This window comes from Pristiophorus japonicus, chromosome 5, assembly GCF_044704955.1.
Source record: "Pristiophorus japonicus isolate sPriJap1 chromosome 5, sPriJap1.hap1, whole genome shotgun sequence".
In the NCBI taxonomy this organism is placed as follows: Eukaryota; Metazoa; Chordata; class Chondrichthyes; family Pristiophoridae; genus Pristiophorus; species Pristiophorus japonicus.
This window is the reverse complement of record NC_091981.1, coordinates 211,937,775-211,961,297: the sequence shown is the minus strand read 5'-3', so window position 1 is coordinate 211,961,297 and position 23,523 is coordinate 211,937,775. Positions and strand designations below refer to the sequence as shown.

General features: G+C 43.1%; 1 protein-coding gene across 3 annotated transcripts in view; it reads right to left on the bottom strand.

Moving 5' to 3' along the window:
* The window catches only part of dnah5l (dynein, axonemal, heavy chain 5 like), a 618,296-nt gene extending 601,001 nt beyond the window's left edge, over positions 1–17,295 (bottom strand). For 2 of the 3 annotated variants that reach the window (XM_070881289.1, XM_070881291.1), the window contains exons 1-5: positions 16,940–17,295; positions 4,457–4,557; positions 3,038–3,226; positions 1,741–1,815; positions 24–107 (exon numbers count right to left, since the gene is read on the bottom strand). In XM_070881289.1, coding sequence (XP_070737390.1) covers positions 24–107; positions 1,741–1,815; positions 3,038–3,226; positions 4,457–4,557; positions 16,940–17,087 — 597 coding nt within the window. In that variant the 5' untranslated portion in view covers positions 17,088–17,295. The remainder of the gene's footprint in view (positions 1–23; positions 108–1,740; positions 1,816–3,037; positions 3,227–4,456; positions 4,558–16,939) is intronic. The other variant, XM_070881290.1, reaches the window with a different exon arrangement.
* Between the last annotated feature and the right edge of the window lie 6,228 nt (positions 17,296–23,523).

Here is a 23,523-nt window from a genome sequence, read left to right as displayed (position 1 = left end):
TCAAAACATAATCTTAACCCTACCTCAGCAGAACCAGTAGTAATGAACAGCCTTTTCTGAGGTAGGTTTCTGGACATGTCTGCACTTAAAAGTCTGGATTCTCTGGTCTGATGGGTTAAACAATACATTCTTAAACAAACCAAAATCAAATCATTTAGATTTGTATCAATTATTTAAACATGACTCAGCGTTCTAACATAAAATGTTAACAAGTCAAAATCAGTTGATAATTTAAGCCAGCTGGAGCGGAACAATTGCAATTCTTTTTACTGATATACTTCAGTCATTTAAATTGTGCTTTCGAGAAAACTGCTGATGCAAGATAAAATACTTGTCAAATAGTTTTAGATTTTAGTGCTAGCTGAAAATTTAAATTCAAGCAGGGATTCATTGTTACTGTGAAATATAATGAAATATAATATTGGGCTCAATTTTCCCCAGTATTCGTGCCGTTTTTTTGGAATAGGCTGCTTTTTCTGGCCTAACTTAAAAATCCCCAGTTTCCCCAATCAATTTGCATAATTCATTTAGTTACGTTTTATTTAGGTACGTTTTTTTTTCCTCAAAGGAGACGTAACCAGCAATCTACGTCAATTCTGGCCATTTAGGCAACTTTGGCCAGCTGATAGTTAAGCCATTTCTACCCTTGCGGAGAATTAAAGAAATCGGCGCAGGTAAGTACATCGGAGGCCATTCGGCCTGGGCTAGGGACAGGAAGCAGAGCAGACCTGGAACCGGAGAGGCTCGGCGGGGGAGGGAGCAAATTGACCGGCACGCACTCGGGGGCCACAGAGCAGGAAGGCACGCACTCAGGATCGGAGAGTCTCGGCGGGGGAGGGAGCAAGCTCGAAGTACAACCCCTAGAAAAATGGAGAGTTTACAGACAGTAGAATTGGTCTTGCATAGTAGGTCATCACTGTTGCTTCCATTTGCAGTGAAACTCTTTAGACTACAAGGAAATACTTCAGTTGCTGCGTTAGGTTTGCATCACTGATCTTTGATGGTATTGGGTGGTAGTTAGGAGTTCAGTCTCTTGAGAGATGCATCAGTTGCCTGGTATTGTAATCATGATGCCATTCCTCTCTCAAATTTGTTCTATTCTATCTCATATTCTCCCTCTCTCTTCCACTAAACTGTCAGACTTATTTCCTGTAATGCTTCTCGTCATGCCTGCTTTCTGTCATAATTACGCTTGCTATTCATTTTACCTACCTCTGACTCGAGTCTTTTAAGCCCGGTCTCTAAACTAGGTGGTGATGTTACTTACTTACCGCTGAGCAGTCTTGAAGGACCTAAAATGAGTCCTGTAGCCTGATGCTGATTGTCCATTCCTTATTGCCACCTCTCATGGCTGCCATCCACAAGCCAACACTGCCTGCCATTTGCCTTTCTCCGAGCTCTTCTGCGCATGCGTTGCCATTTCAGTGACGTCAAGAAAGTCATTTTTTCCCCCGCGCATGCGCAAAAGATCCAGCTCCTTTTTCCAGTGCAGACTGCAGGCTCCATCCCCCCGAGGCGACTGGCCGCGCTGCGCGGCTGCAGATTACAGCCCAAACATCGGGGAAACTGCGGAGATTTTTTTCTGGCACATTTATTTACCTAATTAAGCGGCGCAACTCTGGCAATATGCCAGAAAACGGACTCGGGGAAAATTGAGCCCGAAGTACCCATATTTATCCGAGAAGTGGGTGGTTTAATGAATGTATTTGAATATTTTAATTTTAAGGAATAAACACTTACTGTGACTGTCTCTTGGTAGTAAAATAATAATTTTTTAGATCCACTTGGTGCAAAGAATTCTTCAATCATATGAAACTAGAAAGGGAAGTTTGTCGATTGTGAAAAATTATTTTAGGATTGAAGTCAGAAAAAAATCTAATTCTACATGTCTTCTCTAATGAAAATATTGAACATGCATTTAGAATGCTCATTATTGGGATGTACAGTTAGAGAAATTAATAAATGAAATTTTTATCTTCTTTGCAAACATAACAATAGTCACTGCGCTTCAAAAAGTAATACATTACATTAAAAGCTTTGAGATGTTTCAGCACAATGCTCCACACAAGGTGTTGTCCTTATGTGGCTATGGTGATTCAGTTTTAGCCACATGCACTAATTTTAGTGGAAAATACCTTACCCTTACACACAATGAATTATATGTGTATATTTACGTAACAAACATCTAACACCATTCAGTGCAAAACTTTGCGGTGTTTATCAGCAAAATTTGGAATTCTAGCATGAATTTATCAGACAGAAGTTTATGGCTATGTCCAGAAATTGCCAGCTACACTTTGACTTCAGATTGATTGACAATAATATTGGCTTGCACAACAAGACGTGCCACACCACATCCACGACTAGATGGTATTTGCCTCTTTGCCATGACATGTCCTGTTGGTGGTGCTTGGTTGGGCTTGCTTTCTTCTTCTGGCCTGGAGCAGTTATTTCAATTGGTTGAGAAGAGCACGATGACAGTTTCCTTCTCCATTTCATGTTGCTGACGCTTTCATGGTGGTGAAGTCTGTCATTTTCACCCAAGTCACAGACCATTTTAGCAAATAATCAATAAGCAGTAACAAAGGAAGAAAAGCACATACAACAATCGAAAAACACTTGCACACACTCTGCCTTTCATCTTACCGTTTTATCAAAAAATACATAAGAAGGTTAAATTGCACATGCATGTACCATGCAAATTCCCAATTAACTATGTGTGGCTACTGGCTAACACATTGGACAACATTGAGCTAAACAACTGAGCCTTTACTACATTTTTATTCAAAGTTATTAAAAGACATCTCAAATAGTTAACCAGAGTACAAAAATACTTTTCCAGCTTTCAAAATATGCATCTAGAACATGATTATAAATTTCCAATGCTGAATATCAAAGTGAAATTGTAAAATACATCTAACCAAAGAATACTTAATGACTGTAATGTTACATTTCTAGTTCGGATACAGAAATACTACTTGTGTCTTAGAAGAGTTATTGGATACACATTACTGCATATTAAAATAGCAAGCTATACCTTTTCATCTGCAATAATAAAGTCCTGCACAGCTATTTCTTCTAGACCTGTTCCATCTGCCAATTTAGACACAAGATAGTTGTGCCGAGAATCCATGTGAGATCTTAGTTCTTCCTTTGCTGCTTTAGCTTGTTTTAGCATTTCCTTTTTTGCCTCAGTGGAAAGTAGCACGGTTTTCCTTCCTTGAGTCTAGTATGAGGAAAACAAAAACCTGAGTATCTATAGCCTGGAAATTACAATTGCCAACATGAACGCTTAATGGGCTGGATTTTCGAGGGGTTTGCGACCGGTTTTTCGCTGCATTTTGATCATCCGCGGCGAAAAACCGGGTGCTCAGCTGTTTCTCGCCCTGTCGCGATCCTGGGCTCGGTTTTTGCAGCGGCGCTTAGAAGTACCGCCGGGGAGAGCTGCGCCAGGGTGTAACAACTCGGATTGCGATACTGTCCGAGTTTCGAGACTCACCCAACCTGTACGCCGCAGCCCGATGACTGCCAGGGAAAGCACGGCGGTCCAGCCCTGCCACCAGCGGTAAGTTAGAAAACCTGAAATAAAGATAAGTTAAAGTTTTTTTTAAATATTTTTGCAGCAATTTATTAGGTAAGGGTGTTGGTAATGTTTTTTGAATTAAAAAAGAAAATTCCCCTTCCAAGGTCTATCCTGGAGCGCTCCCGACCCCGCACTAAATTTGGCAAGAACCCCTTTTTTGTGCCACGAAAATAGTGCAACGTCTCCCTTTGCGCTGCGCCCCGGCGCAAACCCTAAATGCCGAAAGTTAGGCAATTAATCGCTAACGCTAATTGGGTAATAATCTTCATTCGTCGCTTCCGTTTTCGCCCCGAAACAGAGAAAGACGAAAATCCAGCCCAACATGTTTGTATGGCATTTTTCTGACCACTATTTTAACAAATACAAGTTAATCCATTAAAATAGCAGATAGAGGACATGCCTTACTAATGCATTAAGCATGCATGTGCTAATATCGACAATATATCTTTTCATGATAACAAATGGAGTGCCTTCTTCAGGCTAAAGACTCTCTGAATCTTTGTTGAGAATTCATCAATTTCAAGTGAATTGACAGTTTACTATGACTGAACTTGGTCTTCGCTGATTTCTCCATTTCATCAAACTGTAATTCAGTTTCCTCCTGACAGTGAAATTGCATTCTGATAAATGAGCTATCATTGCAAATGGTTTCAATGTGCAAATGATCTAAACTCAAATGTTACTGCACTGTATAGTACTTATGCTTATATCTAAATAATTGGGTTTCCTGCATAATTTAAAAGTTAATGTCAAGGATATTGTAAGTAATTATAGAAACTCTTAGTGTAAAGAATAACAGTCTACCGTCCAGAAATGTTGTTAAACTAGAAATATTGAAATTGTGTGGAAAACCTGTAGTAAAGAACCACTTACTGAGACAGATGTAGTTGGAGATGGTGCTGAAGGAAGTGGTCCTATTCCTGAATAATTCCGTTTAGTAGCACCTATACGCCTGTGTCGATTTGATTCTCCACCTATAGTTCAGTTAGAAATAATTAATTCTTAATTTGTAAACAAAGATGAAAACACCAAACTCTATGGGCTAGAAATTAATTTGCTTAGCGCCACCCCATTAGCGCCTGAGGGGCGCTAACAGGCCGCTTATGTGTTTACCGCCCGAGCGCCGCGCTGTCAGTGCCTCCTGTGAACTTCAGTGGAGGTTTAGCGGCGGCACTAACAGTTAGCACTGCGCATTCTAGCGCCACCCACTTGGTGACGTCAAGAGTGTGCAACACCCCCATAGCACCGCGGTCATGAACTTGACTGCTTCCACCTGCTGTAGCGCCTGCCGCTATTTCAGACAGGGATAGCAGGCATCACGGAGAAGTTGCCGGGCGATATGTCCGAGAGGGAACAGGTGGGCAGTTAAAATATTTTTTTTCCATTAATGCATCTCTCCTAGATGCTGGACACTGTTGTTTAGCTGCCTTGGCTTTTCTTTAACTTTTCGGTTTTTCCAGCTGACCTCCCCTTTAGGCGCTAGGATGCCGGTTTCCCTGCGCCAGAACTTCAGCAGCGCTCCCGCGATAGTGCCCCAGGAATCAGGGTTAGTGCCTTAGCGTTCCACTCCCCTCTTGGGGCGCTAAAAGTGAATGTCCCGGTTGGAGGTGGTGAACATCGCCTGGCGCTAAAGTTAGTGAGCAGGTGGTGTCACCACCTCAAACCGGGCTATACTGAATTTTTCCAGTCTAATCCCACTTTCCAGCTCTTGATCCGCAGCCTTGTAGGTTACGGCACTTCAAGTGCATATCAAAGTACTTTTTAAATGCTATGAGGAATATGAGGAATTCTGTTTCTACCACTCTTTCAGGCAGTAAGTTCCAGACCACCAGATGTATCCTCAAACCCCCTCTAATCCTCATACCAATTACTTTAAATCTATGCCCATTAGTAATTGACCCCTCTGCTAAAGGAAATAGGCCCTTCTTATCCACTCTATCTAGGCCCCTTATAATTATCATCATCATAGGCAGTCCCTCGGAATCGAGGAAGATTTGCTTCCACTCCCAAAGTGAGTTCTCTGGTGGCTGAACAGACCAATACAAGAGCCACAGACTCTGTCACAGGTGGGGCAGACATTCATCGAGGGAAGGGGTGGGTGGGGCTGGTTTGGCGTGCACTCCTTCCGCTGTCTGTGCCTGACCTCTTCACGCTCTTTGCATTGAGACTCAAAGAACTCAACGCCCTCCCAGATGCACTTTCTCCACCTCGGGCGGTCTTTGGCCAGGGTCTCCCAGGTGTCAGTGGTGATGTCGCACTTTACCAGGGAGGCTTTGAGGGTGTCCTTGTAACGCTTCCGCTGCCAACCTTTGGCTTGTTTCCCATGAAGGAACTCCACATAAAGCATTTGCTTAGGGAGTCTCGTATCTGGCATGTGAACTATGTGGCCTGCCCAGTGAAGCTGATCGAGTGTGGTCAGTGCTTCAATACTGGGGATGTTCGCCTGGTCGGGACACTGATGTTGGTGCGCCTGTCCTCCCAGGGGATTTGCAGGATCTTGCGGAGACATCATTGGTGATATATCTCCAGCGACTTGAGATGCCTTCTATACATCGTCCATGCCTCAGATCCATACAGGAGGGCAGGTATTACTACAGCCCTGTAGACCATGAGCTTGGTGGTAGGTTTGAGGGCCTGGTCTTCAAACACTCTTTTCCTCAGATGGCCGAAGGCTGCACTAGCGCACTGGAGGCGATGTTGACTCTCTGCATCAACGTCTGCCTTTGTTAATAAGAGGCTCCTGAGATATGTTGTCGAGGGCCATGCCGTGAATTTTGATGATTGGAGGGCAGTGCTGTGCGGCGGGGTCAGGCTGGTGGAGGACCTTTGGTCGTACGGATGTTAAGCGTAAGGCTCATACTTTCATATGCCTCAGTGAATACATTGACTATAGCCTGGAGTTCAGTCTCAGAATGTGCGCAGACGCAGGCGTCGTCCGCGTACTTCAGCTCAACGACAGAGGTTGGGGTGATCGTGGACCTGGCCTGGAGACCGCATAGGTTAAACTGCTTCCCACTGGTTCTGTGGTTTAGTTCCACTCCAGCAGGGAGCTTGTTGACTGTGAGGTGGAGCATGGCGGTGAGGAAGATTGAGAAGAGGGTTGGAGCGATGACGCAGCCCTGTTTGACCCCGGTCCGGATGTGAATTGGGTCTGTAATGGATCCATTGGTAAGGATTACAGCCTGCATGTTGTTGTGAAGCAGGTGAAGGATATTGACAAACTTTTGGGGCATCCAAAATGGAGGAGGATGCTCCATAGACCTTCACGGTTGACAGCTAAAAGTGAATATCCCGGTTGGAGACGGTAAACATCGCCTGGCACTAAAGTTAGCGAGCAGGCGATGTCACCACCTCAAACCGGGCTATACTGAATTTTTCCAGCCTAATCCCACTTTCCAGCTCTTGGTCCGCAGCCTGAAAGGTTATGGCATTTCAAGTGTATATCAAAGTACTTTTTAAATGCTATGAGGAATATGAGGAATTCTGCCTCTACCACCCTTTCAGGCAGTAAGTTCCAGACCCCCACCACCCTCTGGGTAAAAAAATGTATCCTCAAACCCCCTCTAACCCTCATACCAATTACTTTAAATCTATGCCCATTAGTAATTGACCCCTCTGCTAAAGGAAATAGATCCTTTTTATCCAATCTATCTAGGCCCCTTATAATTATATACACCTCAATACAGTCTCTCCTCAGCCTCCTCTGTTCCAAAGAAAACAACCCCAGCCTATCCAATCTTTCCTCATAGCTAAAATTCTACAGTCCAAACAACATCCTCATAAATCACCCCGTACCCTCTAGTTCAATCACATTTTTTCCTGTAATGTGGTGGCCAGAACTGCACACAGTACACCAGCTGTGACCTAACTAGTGTTTTATACAGTTCAAGCATAACCTCCCTACTCTTATATTCTATGCCTCAGCTAATAAAGGCCAAGTATCCCTTATGCCTTCTGAACCACCTTATCTATCTGGCCTGCTACCTTCAGGGACCTGTGGACATGTACTCCAACATCCCTCTGTTCCTCTACACTTCAGTGTCCTACCATTTATTGTATATTCCCTTGCCTTGTTAGCCCTCCCCAAATGCATTACCTCACACTTCTCCAAATTGAATTCCACTTGCCACTTTTCTGTCCACCTGACCAGTCCACTGATATCTTCCTGCAGTCTACAGCTTTCTTCTTCATCATTAACCACACGGCCTATTTTTGTATCATCTGCAAACTGCTTAATCATACCACCTACATTCAAGTCTAAATCTTTGATATATACCACAAAAAGCAAGGGACCCAGCACTGAGCCCTGCGGAACCCCACTGGAAACAGCCTGCCAGTCACAAAAATATCCATCAACCATTACCCTTTGCTTCCTGCCTCCGAGCCAATTTTGAATCCAACGTGCCACTTTGCCTTAGATTTCATGGACTTTTACTTTCGTGACTAGTCAGCCATGTGGGACCTTATCAATGCCTTGCGAAAATCCATATACACTACACCAAATGCATTACCCTCGTCAACCCTCCTTGTTACCTCCTCAAAAAATTCTATCAAGTTAGTCAGACACTACCTTCTCTTAACAAATCCATGCTGACTGTCCTTGAATAATCCATGTATTTCTAAATTAAGATTTATCTTGTCCCTCAGAATTTTTTCAAATAATTTTCCCACCACCGAGGTTAGGCTGATTGGCCTATCCTTTTTTCCCTTTTTAAACAATGGTACAACATTAGCAGTCCTCCAGTCCTCCGGCACCACACCTGTAGCCAGAGAGGATTGGGAAATGATGGTCATAGCCTCTGCTATTTCCTCTCTTGCTTCTATTAACAGCCTGTGATACATTTCATCTGGGCCTGGGGATTTATCCACTTTCAAAGATGCTAAACCATTAATAATTCCCCTCTCACTAGGTTTATTTAATCTAATATTTCACACTCCTCTTCCCTGATTGCAATGTCTGCATCTTCCCTCCCTTTTGTAAAAACAGACGCAAAGTATTCATTAAGAACCATATCCACATCTTCTGCCTCCACACACAAGTTACCTTTATGGTCTCTAATTGGCCCTACTCTTTCTTTAGTTATCCTCTTGCTCTTAATGTATTTATAAAACATCTTTGGGTTTTCCTTGTTTTACTTGCCAATATTTGTTCATGGCCTGTCTTTGTTTTCCTAATTTCCTTTTTAATTTCACCCCTGCACTTTTTATACACCTCTCGGGTTTCTGCAGTAATGAGCCCTGCAGTATTGGCACATAGCTCAAAACTGGGGGTTATTCTCTTAATGATACTTGTTTAACTAGACAACTTAATTGCTCCAATTGGCTATGCCAGCTTGACACATTTGGTAGCACTTGTGCCTCAAACACAGAAGGTCATAGATTCAAGTCCACTCCAGGACTTGAGCATATAATCAAGGCTGACATTCCTGGTCTTCTCACTGTTGAGTTTGAGGAAGTTGTAACTCATCCAAGCATGTCACCTGTGGCTTAGTTGGTGGCACTCTCACCTCTGAGTCAGAAGGTTGTGGGTTCAAGTCCTACTCCAGAAACTTGAGCACAAAAATCTACATTTCAATGCAGTGCTGAGGGAGCACTGCACCATTGGAAGTGCCATATTTCAGATGAGACATTAAACCAAGGCCCCCTGTTCAAACTCAACATCAGTGGGATCTTTCTGTGCGCAAATTGGCTGCCATATTTCCTACATTACAATAGTGACTAGACAAAAAGTACTTCATTGGCTGTAAAGAGCTTTGGGACATCTTTTTCTTGCTGTCGGGAAGCAGTCTAACAACACAGAAACTGAAACGTTAAGAGAAATGGTGGAGAGATAGAGCAGACTATCACCAGTGAACAAGTGAGAGTTAATCCAATCCAGCTCTTCCTCTAGACTGCTTTTGCCAGGAGACGGTTTTATATATTCACTACTCCCGAGGGAAGGAAAAAAATCATTCCTCTAAACTCTTGTCTCAGATAAGGCTTGTTAATTTGGAACATCTATCCTCAAAATCCGCTTGGATGGTCCAAGTTAAATAGCCTGTATATTAAGTAGTCTATAATTTCCATGCTCCTTTGCATTTTAAAAACTTGAACCATGCCCCCTTTCATCTTATTTCTCCAATAAAGTTCGTAAGTCAAAGCACAAAGTTCCAGAATCATCCTGGTCACTGAATCCTCTTCAATGTCTGAATCTCGTTTGGAAATAATCCAAACTGTGTTCCAAAATTGTCTCATCAAGGTTAGGAAAGCTTGTTTTGAAATAATCAATGCCCTTGAGCTGTTATTAATAACAGATTATAACAACTGCAAACTTTGAGAATTTTCTATAGTCAAATCCAAATTCTTTTCCTTTTCCATAGGTCTAATTAAAATAGGACTCCTTCATCATGTGCATAAATTTCATGCTTCATATAATGTATTTTACCATATGTTTATCCACATTAAAATCCAAATATCATTCCTTATCCCATTTATTTCATTAGTCTATATTCCTTTTAATGTTAACAATCTCCATTCCATCTTTTACATGCATACAAAATTTGAAGTCATCAGCATTTGTGTAACATTACTGGAAATACCCTTCTCCATATTATTATGAATAGCATGACCAACAGAAACCCTGAACAGACACCTGCCAAACTTCAGTAGCCACTGTCACCAAGAAAGAGCTTTTGCCATTTAGCATCAGCTTCTGCTTTCTATCGCCAAACCAGTTTCCATTCCACAAGCCTTAACTTTCTTTAACAGCCTTGAACAGGGAACTTTTCCAATTTCTCCAAAGAATCTAAGTAGCTCTTTGCCTCCTGTTACAGTTATGCCCTCAAACATTTGCGAGGCATGGTGCAATGCTTCTAAAACAACACTGTCCATAGCTGTAGATAAAAGAATGTAAGAACATAAAAAATGGAGCAGGAGTAGGCTATTTGGCCCCTCGAGCCTGCTCCACCATTCAATAAGATCATGGCTGATCTGATCATGGACTCAGCTCCACTTCCCTGCCCGCTCCCCATAACCCTTTACTACCTTATCGCTCAAAATTCTGTCTATCTCCGCCTTAAATATATTCAATGACCCAGCCTCCACAGCTCTCTGGGGCAAAGAATTCCATAGATTTACAACCCTCTGAGAGAATAAATTTCTCCTTATCTCTGTTTTAAATGGGTGGCCCCTTATTCTAAGACTATGGGCCCAAGTTTCCACACGATAAAAAACGGGTGCCCCTCCGAGCTGGGCGCCCGTTTTTCGCACCTAAAACGGCGCCTAAAAAAAAAAATCGCGATTCTGGAGCGTTCTGCAGCTCCTTGTCTGTCTGGCGCGGCGCCCAGGGGGGCGGAGCCTACACTCTCGCCTATTTTGTAAGTGGGAGGGGCCGGGTACTATTTAAATTAGTTTTTTTCCTGCCTGCAACGCTGCGTTTGCGCGTTGGAGCGTTCGCGCACGCGCAGTGTGAAAAAAACATTGGCACTTGGCCATTTTTGTAGTTCTTTGTAGCTGTTTAATTTTTGAACATTTTTTAAAATAAAAGCACATTGCCATCAGCACATCAGCACTTGCAGCCTTCTCACTGTCTCCTTCCCCCCGCCCCCCCGCGGGAAGAACGGGCGCCTCCTCCCCCCCCCCGCGGGAAAGAACGGGCGCCTCCTCTCCCCCCCGCGGGAAGAACGGGCGCCTCCTCTCCCCCCTCCCCCCCGCGGGAAGAACGGCGCCTCCCCCCCCCCCCCCGCGGGAAAGAACGGGCGCCTCCTCCTCCCCCCCCCCCCCCCCGCGGGAAGAACGGGCGCCTCCTACCCCCCCCCCCCCCGCGGGAAGAACGGGCGCCTCAGGCTGACTGCAGCATTCTCCGTGCCTGAAGCACTTTCACACAGGTAGGAAGATGGTTTATTTAATCTTTTCTTTGCTTATAAATGTTTATTCAGGTTGGATTTATTTGTATAATATTTGTAGAAGTATAAATAAGGATTTATTGTAGAATTTAATGACTTCCCTTCCCCCCCCCACCCCCACCTCGTTCTGGACGCCTAATTTGTAACCTGCGCCTGATTTTTTAATGTGTAGAACAGGTTTTTCCAGTTCTACAAAAATCTTCACTTGCTCCATTCTAACTTAGTTTGGAGTACGTTTTCACTGTGGAAACTTTGAAATCAGGCGTCAGTGGCCGGACACGCCCTCTTTTGAAGACAAAATTCTGTTCCAAAGTAGAACTGTTCTACCTGACTAGAACTGCAGGAAAAAAAATGTGGAGAATTGCGATTTCTAAGATAGTCCGTTCTCCACCAGTTGCTCCTAAAATTCAGGCGCAAATCATGTGGAAACTTGGGCCCTATGTCCCCTCGTTTTAGTTTCCCCTATGCATATCCTCTATGCATCACCTTGTCGAGCCCCCTCATATTACATGTTTCGATAAAATCACCTCTCATTCTTCTGAACTCCCATGAGTATAGGCCCAACCTACTCAACATTTCCTCATACGATAACCCCCTCATCTCCGGAATCAACCGAGTAAACATTTGCTGAACAGCCTCCAATGCAAGTATATCCTTCCTTAAATAAGGAGACCAAAACTGTACGCAGTACTCCGGATGTGGCCTCACCAATACCCTGTACAGTTGTAGCAGGACTTCTCTGCTTTTATACTCTATCCCCCTTGCAATAAAGACCAACATTCCATTTGCCTTCCTCATTACTTGCTGTATCTGCATACTAAACATTTTGTGTTTCATGCACAAGAACCCCCAGGTCCCTCTGTACTGCAGCACTTTGCAATTTTTCTCCACTTAAATTATAATTTGCTTTTCTATTATTTCTGTTAAAGCTGATAACCTCACATTTTCCCACATTATACTCCATCTGCCAAATTTTTGCCCACTCACTTAGCCTGTCTATATCCCTGTGCAGATTTTTTGAGTCCTCCTCACAACTTGCTTTCCCACCCATCTTTGTATCATCAGCAAACTTGGCTACATTATACTCGGTCCCTTCATCAAAGTCATTAATATGGATTGTAAATAGTTGAAGACCCAGCACCGATCCCTGCAGCACCCCACTAGTTACTGTTTGCCAACCGGAAAATGACCTATTTATCCTGACTCTCTGTTTTCAGTTAGTTATCCAATTCTCTATCCATGCTAATAAATTATCCCCAATCCTGTGAGATTTTATCTTGTGCAGTAACCTCTTATGTGGCACCTTATCGAATGCCTTCTGGAAATCCAAATACACCACATCTACTGCTTCCCCTTTATCCACCCTGTTCATTACATGCTCAAAGAACTCCAGCAAATTTGTCAAACGTGATTTCCCTTTCTTAAATCCATGCTGACTCTGCTTGATTGAATCATGTTTTTCCAAATGTCCCGCTACTGCTTCCTTAATAATGGACTCCAGCATTTTCCCAACGTCAGATGTTAGGCTAACTGGTCTATAGTTTCCTGCTTTTTGTCTGCCTCCTTTTTTAAATAGGGGTGTGATATTTGCGGTTTTCCAATCTGCTGGGACCACCCCAGAATCCAGGTAATTTTGGTAGATTACAACCAATGCATCCACTATCTCTGCAGCCACTTCTCTTAAGACCCTAGGATGTAAGGCATCAGGTCCAGGGGACTTGACCGCCTTTAGTCCCATTATTTTACCTAGTACTACTTCATTAATGATAGTGATTGTATTAAGTTCCTCCCTACCTACAGCCCTTTGATTATCCACTATTGGAAAGAGGCCTGGAAGAGGAAATAAAAACAAAAAGATAACTGCCGGATGATTTTTTTATGCTGTGCAAGCTGAGCTATGCATTAAGTGTACATCTTGCTTTTATTTTTGGCACATGGGTGTAAAAATTATGCTTGTGGTAAGCAATTTTTATACTAAAGCTAGTAGATTTGTCTATTTTATTCACTGTCGACAATTACCGGTAGGTCAGAAACAATTATTCATAAAGGATAAGGCTTTAGCCATTGTTTTGCAGTTGTCCAAAGAGAGGAGACCAAAATACCAAATAATTGGAAGAGGACCTCTGCCCACCAGCACATGGCTCAGACCCTACTGTAAATTGCGAGGTCAGATCATTTACATAATGAGAGCCATGCAGACTGTGTAAATCCAAATTGAATTGCCTCAAATATAATGGCGAAGAGGGACAGAATCCCCTACAGGATCTAACTGATACCATCAGGTTTGCCATCCTACTGATCAGTGGGCACCCAGATTCAGGACCCAGCTCAAGTGATATGGCTCGAATCCACCTTCATGATCATGTCCTCTTTCATAATAAAATCTCATGTGACTTTTCCAGCAAGATCCCAATGGATGCCTGCTAGTGTAGGTATCAGGATAAAGGATCAGGCCCTGCCCACCTGCAGAGGTGATGCAGGCCTGCCAAACAGTCCTTCTAGGAATCAGATGGGTTGAAACAAAGGTGACCTCGGTCACATGAGACTCAGATACAATTCCAGTGTAAACATCAGCATTTATGGGACTGCAACTTTGGCCCTCATTATTCTACCATTTATATACTTCCATCCCTTTGGGGACAGGTGCATTTTCTGCCAGCACCCAGTTCCACCGTAATTTAGCATGTATTTTTTAAATTCATTCACGGGGTGTGAGCGTCGCTGGCAAGACCAGCCTGTATTGCTCATCCCTAATTGCCCTTGAAAAGGTGGTGGTGAAAGGATGTAACTCGAACAGATCTGGCTTACCCCCGCCCCTGCCATACCCTACTTATTATAGAATCATACAGCACAAAAGTTGGCCCATTGTGTCTGTGCCAGTTATTTAAAAGATCGATCCAATTATTCCCATTCCCTCACTCTTCCCCAAATGTCTCCCTTATAAGTATATATCCAATTCCCTTTTGAAAGTTAAACACCTGGACCTATGGGATTACTGCCGAAGAGGAACATCCAGCCCCAAGTTTCCAGTAAATATCAGTAACCGTACTCTAGGTCTCCGCCTACCTATGGGTAAAATTACAGTAGATCTCGCACCACTCGACTCTGCTGTGCCTCCGTGTTAGAACACAGTAGAATCTGCTCAATTTGCCCAAAGGTTCCTGTAGCCCACTGACCATTCCAGCCAATTCCCCATTTATCGCTGCTAAATTACAGCACAGAAGAAGACCATTTGATTTGTCCACCTGTGCCCAGTGCAAGTTCTGCAACTGATGCCATCTAATCCTTGCCTTTCCTTGTATCATTTTGCATTCTTTCTTCTCAAATATCCAATTCCTATTTAAATGATTTTACAGTTTCTGTCTCAATAGCCACTTGTTCTAATGACCCTCTGTGTGAAGAATTTTTCAAATTACCCCTACCCTTGGGAACTAACGGAATTAAGGGATATGGGGATAGTGCCGGATGGTACAGTTGAGGTAGAAGATCAGCCATGATCTTATTGAATGGCGGAGCAGGCTCAAAGGGCCAAATGGCTCACTCAGCTCCTATTTCTTATGGTCTATATGAAAGAAAAAATAACTTTCACTTATATATTTTATGTTCTCAGGACATTCCAAAGCACTTCAACAGACAATTAATTATTTCTAAAGTGTAGTTATTGTTGTTATATAGGTGAATGCAGTAGTCAATTTGCACACAGAGAGGTCCACAAACAGCAACCAGATAATTTGCTTTGGTGGTGCTGGTTTAGGGAAGAAATATTAATCAGGGGAGGCTGCTCTGCTCTTTTTGAAGAGTGCCATGGGATCTTTTACAGAAGCTAAACTGTGGATAGGATATAGCAGAGCAGAGGGGATCTCCTCGTCCATTGTACTGAATGGTACAGAAATAAAGACTAATCAGGTTAGGGAGAGGAAGATTGGATTAGAGGGGCTAACCTGGGACTGGCACACATGGATTTTCAAAAAGGTTGCTGTGTGAGGTAAGCTGAGTATATAATGGTGCTTCCACTCATTTTAATTATTTTACATTTGCGAAGTGTGACAAAGCAGGAATTATGCAGGGAAATTAAATTGATTAAGTGGAGGAATGTTTAGTTAATATTTAGATTTTGTCAGTGGAGAATGTTGAGTTAATGTTTGGATTTTATTAGTGAGTTATTATTGAACTCATCTTTAAAAAAAATTACCAAACCTGATTATTTATTTTAATCAGGGTGAATTGACTGGATCAAAAAGTCTTAAACATTCCTTCTACTCTGCCCCAACATAACATAATCATCAACCCCATTTAGGTTCTTAACTTCCAATAAATAAGTGGCCTGCTAATTATTCCTACCAAAATGAACCACCTCACACTTTGTTATATTCAATTTGAACTCTTTAATTGTGTCTCTATATTTTAGTGCAGTCCCCCACAGTATTAACTTAAAACACCAATTTAGTATCATCTGCAAATTTCCAATACCTCCAATTTATGAGAGTAAATCATACTTATATGGTGACAACAATGGTCCCGACATGGATCCCTGTGAGACACCACTTCCCACTCTCTGCCAGTTTGAGAATCTTTCTTTAATCCTACCCTTTGCTTTCTCATTTGTAGCCATCTTTCAATCCATTCAGTTACTTGACCCCTGACCTTTACTGTGAGTCTCTAATGTGGCACCTTATCAAAGGCCATCTGTAAGTCCATGCATACCACAACCACTGCATTGCTCTCACCTACTCTGTTACTTCTTTAAAGAATTCAATAATGTCGGTTAATAAGGTTGGTCCACCTGTCGGTAACCTGAAGTAAAATCACTGAAAATGACTTTAAAAATATACTGAACCATTTCAAAGAAATACTATCATTTATATAGTGCCTTTCCTCAGGACTTCCCAAAGTGCTTTGAAGTATATCTGAAGTGCAGCCAATTTGCACACAGCATGTTCCTTCAAAACAGCAATGTGATAATGACCAGATCATTTTTTTTTAAGTGGTGTTGAATGAAGGATAAATATTGGTCAGTACATTGGAAATAACTCCCCTGTTCTTCATTGTGCCATAGGATCTTTTACGTCCAGAGAGCAGACGGACCTCAATTTGATGTCGCATCTTGAATTTCTGTGTTCCAGTCTCTGGAATGGGATTTGAACCCACGACATTTTGAGTTAGAGGCAAGAGTGCTACCCACTGAGCCACTGCGGACACCGAACATCACCACCGTGTTATTTAACTTGGAACTTCGATCTACTCTCGTGCATAAGGAAGTCTGAATGTTTTGTTACTCTGTGCACACGAATCTTAGAACATGTTACCACCGAGAACGATTTTGCCTCAACCCAAACCCAAACCCACAACTCATTCCCTGATTCCACTTCTATTGCTGCTCCAGTCTTGGGCGAGTTTTATGCTGAAACGACAGTAAAGTTCATTATCTCGTTATCGCTGTCACCATTATCAACTGTCATTAGTGTGGACTCACCTTTACCATCACTGTAGCTGATGGAGATGAGCGGAGGTGAGATCTCGCTGTCAGGTTTAGGTGAAGGCGGTTTATTCAACTCTTTCTCTCCTGCCGTGTCCTCGGGAGGATGAACCTTGTCCCCGGCTGCCTTCTCGTCATCAGCCATTGCTCCCGGCGGCGGTAAAAGTCAGAGGCGAGCCTGAAGAGCAGCTCTGTCTCCAAGTTCACCTGCCTTTGAGCTTGGAAACCGTCGCATGTAAACTCTGCATCCGGATAATCAGGAAAGGACCCAATTAAAACAACAACATTAAAGAAAGATTATTTTCTTTACTACGAGAAAAAAAGGATTTGTTTTCAGGCTATGGACAGCAGAGTGAGCCGCGAAAGGAAAATCTGGAAACACTGCTTGTGGAATCTCGGTTGCTTAGGAACCGGCAATTCTGGAACAGAACGCGCTGGGGAGGTTCTATTTTAGTATCCTAGCAACAATTGTCCAGTCATTGTGCTGAGCCTCCACTACACAGAAAAGAAGCACAATTAAAGCTGTTTGTATTTTACTCCCACTGAGTTTAAATCCGGCATTTATACTAAGTGCTATAGAATTAATAGATTATATTCACCTTTAGTTAAGAGCCAAGTATTACCTGACAAGTTAAGTACATAATTCAGTATTCCCCATTTGTGTCATTCATCCCCACAAACCTACCTACCAAGTTCTGACAGCATCCATCACACTTCAAAGTTTAACAAATATTTTGGGAAAAAATGTAATTTCATGTGTTTATATTTTACTAAATTTCCAGCTTCGAAATTTACAAGCAGGTTCCAATTTGCAAAGTGCCCTCACGAAACAGCAGCTCAACTCTGACTTCAGGCTGTGTTTTGTTACAGCCGCAGGGGATCTCCCTAGGGAGCTGCCACCCCGGCGGCCATCTTCAGTAAGGAATCTTCCTCAATCTTCCACGTTGCCATGCTCCAACTCACAGTCAACAAGCTCCCCGCTGGAGTGGAACTAAACTACAGAACCATTGGGAACCTGTTCAACCTTCGCCATCTCCAGGCCAGGCCCAAAACCACCCAACCTCTGTCGTCGAGCTCCAGTACGTGGACAACGCCTGCGTATGCGCACATTCAGAGGCTGAACTCCAAGTCATAGTCAACATATTTACTAAGGCGTACGAAAGCATGGACCCCACCGTAAGACAAAGGTCCTCCACCAGTCCTCGCCGCATAGCACTGCCCCCCAGTCATCAAGATCCAAGGCGCGGCCCTGGACAATGTAGACCATTTCCCATACCTCAGGAGCCTCTCAACAAAAGCAGACATTGATGAGGAGATTCAATCCTGGCTCCAGTGCACCAGCGCAGCCTTCGGCCGCCTGAGGAAAAGAGTGTTCGAAGACCAGGCCCTCAAATCTACCACCAAGCTCATGGTCTACAGGGCTATAGTAATACCCGCCCTCCTGTATGGTTCAGAGACATGGACCATGTACAGTAGACACCGCAAGTCGCTGGAGAAATACCACCAACGACGCCTCCGCAAGATCCTACAAATCCCCTGGGAGGACAGACGCACCAACATTAGTGTCCTCGTCCAGGCCAACATCCCCAGCATTGAAACACTGACCACACTTGATCAGCTCTGCTGGGCAGGCCACATTGTCTGCATGCCAGACACGAGACTCCCAAAGCAAGCGCTCTACTTGGAACTCCTTCATGGCAAATGCGCCAAAGGTGGACAGAGGAAACATTACAAGGACAGCCTCAAAGCCTCCCTGATAAAGCACAACATCCCCACCGACACCTGGCCAAAGACCGCCCTAAGTGGAGGAAGTGCATCCGGGAGGGCGCTGAGTGCCACGAATCTCATCGCCGAGAGCATGCAGAAAACAAGTGCAGGCAGCGGAAAGAACATGCGGCAAACCTGTCCCACCCTCCCTTACCCTTAACGACTGTCTATCCCACCTGTGGCAGGGACTGTGGCTCTCGTATTAGATTGTTCACCCACCTAAGGACTCATTCTAAGAGTGGAAGCAAGTCTTCCTCGATTCTGAGGGACTGCCTATGATGATGATGATGATGTTACAGCAAGTAGACAATCTGGCCTTAAAGGGACTGTGCCACATTACACATAACCAGGGATAGAGTTTCCGCTTGTTTGTGCTGGTTTTATCGGCACAATTCGCCCAAAATCGACATAATCTACACAAAAGATCACGGAACTTTAAGCGCAAATGAAGTTCAACGCAATTCGAGTTTCCCTGATCTTTTGTGCTAGTTTAAAAATCAGTGTGCCAGAAACTGGCCCCACCCACAAAACTCGCTGTGCCACAAGCATGAATTAATCACCAATGAAAGTTTCCGCTAATCATGCTCGTTTGCGGCCCTTCGTGGAGGCTCTAAAAATTACGCTTATTCTTTTGGGTACTAACAGGTATATTTTAAAAGCTTTTGAATGTCTTTTTTTTAATTACTAAGTAACTGACTACTGTACCCCAATATAAATGGTTCTGTATATTTTCTTAGTCATTTAAAATTGGGTTACTCACAGGAGGTGGATTGACTATAATTAAAAATGCTTATTTTTTGTAGTAAATCCTTTTTCAGCTGTATTAATGAAACTGTTCCAAGTAACCTCTCTTAAATATATAAAGGAATATTTTTTAAAGCACATTTTTGGGTGAAAAAAATTACATTTTAAAACCAATTGCGTGGTTCATGGCAGCTTTTACATTCGGCAATATGCAAATGAACTTGAGCGGAAACTTGAGAAATAAAAACTTCTCAAAACAGGTGCAACCATTTTAACAACAGAATAATAAAATGGGCATTACATATTATAACACTCCCATCATAATACTACTTTATTACAATGGTATCAGGTTTGGCTCAGTGAAAGTACCCTTGCTTCTGAGTCAGCAGGTTGTGGGTTCAAATCCCACTCTTAAAAACTTGAGCACGTAATCTAGGCTGACACTTCAGTGATGTAGTATGTGAGTGCTGCATGTCGGATGTATTGTCTTTTGGATGAGACATTAAATCAAGGCCCAACTGTCCTCTCAAGTGGACATAAAAGAGCAGGGAAATTCTCCCCAGTGCCCAGGCCAATATTTAAACTTCAAAAGTAATTCATTGGCTGGAAAGCGCTTTGGCAGATTCTGTGATCATGATAGGTGCCATATAAATGTAAGTTATTTCTTCTTAATAAAACAGTACATTATCTGACTCACCACAAGCAATGCCATAGGATATCAACTAATGTCTATTAAAAGCACCAATTAATGTGAGGATTTGAAATGCAATTAGTTCTTTGGTAGCAAGCAATCTTCACTTCAATAGATATTCTCATTTCATTTTCAGAGTTTCAACACCTTAATTTCAACACCTGAAAATCCATATCCATTCCTGCAAACTATGACTGTAACTTTGGTGAGAGTACACCGGAACAACCAGAAACCATATCAAAATGCTGAACGGTCTGGGATAGCTTTGTGGGGGTAGTGATTCTACCTACCCAGTACCGGGCAATTGATATAAGAGGGATGAAGCCAGGGGCAGAGATTCCAAACATCCCAGTCCCCATGCCCTGAGCCTTCTTTGGGACAGAATAAATGGTTGGCACAGGTCTAGTTTGTAGGGCCTGGTGTACTGGCAGTTGTGGATTTTACCTGGTGGGCCAAGCCAGGATTGAGTCCTGAATCCCAGAAGATCTGATATTTTATTTTTCAAGTCCACCCCTTTGTAAAGGGCTCATGGCAGTACCTAAAGACAGGAAAGGATTGAAGTCTGGTATGTATACCTCTCTTGACCCCTCCTCTGTTTTTGATTTGTCACATTGCTTGTCTGATATCCAGTATTGGATCAGCAGAAATTTTCTCCAATTAAATAGTGGAAGACTGAAGTCATTGTCTTCGGACCCAATTACAACATCCATTCCCTAGCTATCAACTCCATCCTTCTCCCTGGCCAAAGTCTGAGGCTGAATCACACCATTCGCAATCTTGGCATCCTATTTGGCCGAGAGTTTTGGATGAGCACAAATTTACATAGGGTGGAAGATGGGAGGCCGGCCAGGAGAACATTGGAATAGTCAAGTCTAAAGGTAACAAAGGCATGGATGAAGGTTTCAGCAGCAGATGAGTTGAGGCAGATATGAGAGTGCAAGCCTGCATTTCTGAATGCTTTGCTTCGGCTGCGGTCTGGAAATATCAAAAGGGTTAAAAGTTGGAAGATTCAAGATTGGATCGAAAGAGGCTGCTAGATAATATGGTGTCTTTTAGCAATTGAAATGTTGAGTATGAGTGTAACTTGTTACTATGTGAATAATAATCTATGCATGGAATCAAAGAAACCCCTCTGCTAATCATCTGAGTTGTTTAAATAGTAATTCATGACATCGTCTGTATGTTACATAGAAACATAGAACATAGAAAATAGGTGCAGGAGCAGGCCATTCGGCCCTTCGAGCCTGCACCGCCATTCAATAAGATCATGGCTGATCACTCCCTCAGTACCCCTTTCCTGCTTTCTCTCCATACCCCTTGATCCCCTTAGCAGTAAGAGTCATATCTAACTCCCTCTTGAATATATACAATGTACTGGCATCAACAACTCTCTGCAGCAGGGAATTCCACAGGTTAGCAACTCTCTGAGTGAAGAAGTTTCTCCTCATCTCAGTCCTAAATGGCCTACCCCTTATCCTAAAACTATGTCCCCTGCTTCTGGTCTTCCCCAACATCGGGAACATTCTTCCCGCATCTAACCTGTCCAGTCTCGTCAGAATTTTATACGTTTCTATGAGATCCCCTTTCAACCTTCTAAACTCCAGTGAATAAAGGCCCAGTTGATCCAGTCTCTCCTCATATGATAGTCCAGCCATCTCTGGAATCAGTCTGGTGAACCTTCGCTGCACTCCCTCAATAGCAAGAACGTTCTTCTTCAGATTAGGAGACCAAAACTGAACATAATATTCCAGGTGAGGCCTCACTAAGGCCCTGCACAACTGCAGTAAGACCTCCCTGCTCCGATACTCAAATCCTCTTGCTATGAAGGCCAACATACCATTTGCCTTCTTCACCGCCTGCTGTACCTACCTGCATGCCAACTTTCACTGACTGATGAACCATGACACCCAGGTCTCGTTGCACCTCCCCTTTTCCTAATCTACCGCCATTCAGATAGTATTCTGCCTTCATGTTTTTGCCCCCAAAATGGAAAACCTCACATTTATCCACATTGTACGGCATCTGCCATGCATTTGTCCACTCACCTAACCTGTCCAAGTCACCCTGCAGCCTCTTAGCATCCTCCTCACAACTCACACCGCCACCCAGTTTAGTGTCATCTGCAAACTTAGAGATATTACATTCAATTCCTTCATCTAAATCATTAATGTATATTGTAAAGAGCTGGGGTCCCAGCACTGAGCCCTGCGGCACCCCACTAGTCACTGCCTGCCATTCTGAAAAGGACCCGTTTATCCAGACTCTCTGCTTCCTGTCTGCCAACCAGTTCTCTATCCACGTCAGTACATTACCCCCACTACCATGCGCTTTGATTTTGCACACCGATCTCTTGTGCGGGACCTTGTCAAAAGCCTTTTGAAAGTCCAAATACACCACATCCACTGGTTCTCCCTTGTCCACTCTGCTAGTTACATCCTCAAAAAATTCCAGAAGATTCGTCAAGCATGATTTCCCTTTCATTAATCCATGCTGACTTGGGCCTATCCTGTCACTGCTTTCCAAATGCGCTGCTATTTCATCCTTAATGATTGATTCCAACATTTTTCCCACTACTGATGTCAGGCTAACCGGTCGATAATTACCCGTTTTCTCTCTCCCTCCTTTTTTAAAAAGTGGTATTACATTAGCTACCCTCCAGTCCAAAGGAACTGATCCAGAGTCGATAGACTATTGGAAAATGATCACCAATGCATCCACTATTTCTAGCGCCACTTCCTTAAGTACTCTGAGATGCAGACTATCAGGCCCCGGAGATTTATTGGCCTTCAATCCCATCAATTTCCCTAACATAATTTCCCAGCTAATAAGGATATCCTTCAATTCCTCCTTGTCACTAGACCCACTGTCCCCTAGTACATTCGGAAGGTTATTTGTATCTTCCCTCGTGAAGACAGAACTGAAGTATTTGTTCAATTGGTCTGCCATTTCTTTGTTCCCCATTATAAATTCACCTGAATCCGACTGCAAGAAACTTACGTTTGTCTTCACTAATCTATTTCTCTTCACATATTTATAGAAGCTTTTGCAGTCAGTTTTTATGTTCCCTGCAAGCTTCCTCTCGTACTCTATTTTCCCCCTCTTAATTAAACCCTTAGTCCTCCTCTGTTGAATTCTAAATTTCTCCCAGTCCTCAGGTTTGTTGCTTTTCTGGCCAATTTATATGCCTCTTCCTTGGTTTTAACACTATCCTTAATTTCCCTTTTTAGCCACAGTTGAGCCACCTTCACCGTTTTATTTTTACTCCACACAGGGATGTACAATTGCTGAAGTTCATCCATGTGATCTTTAAATGTTTGCCATTGTTTATCCACCATTAACCCTTTAAGTATTCTTTGCCAGTCTATTCTAGCCAATTCAC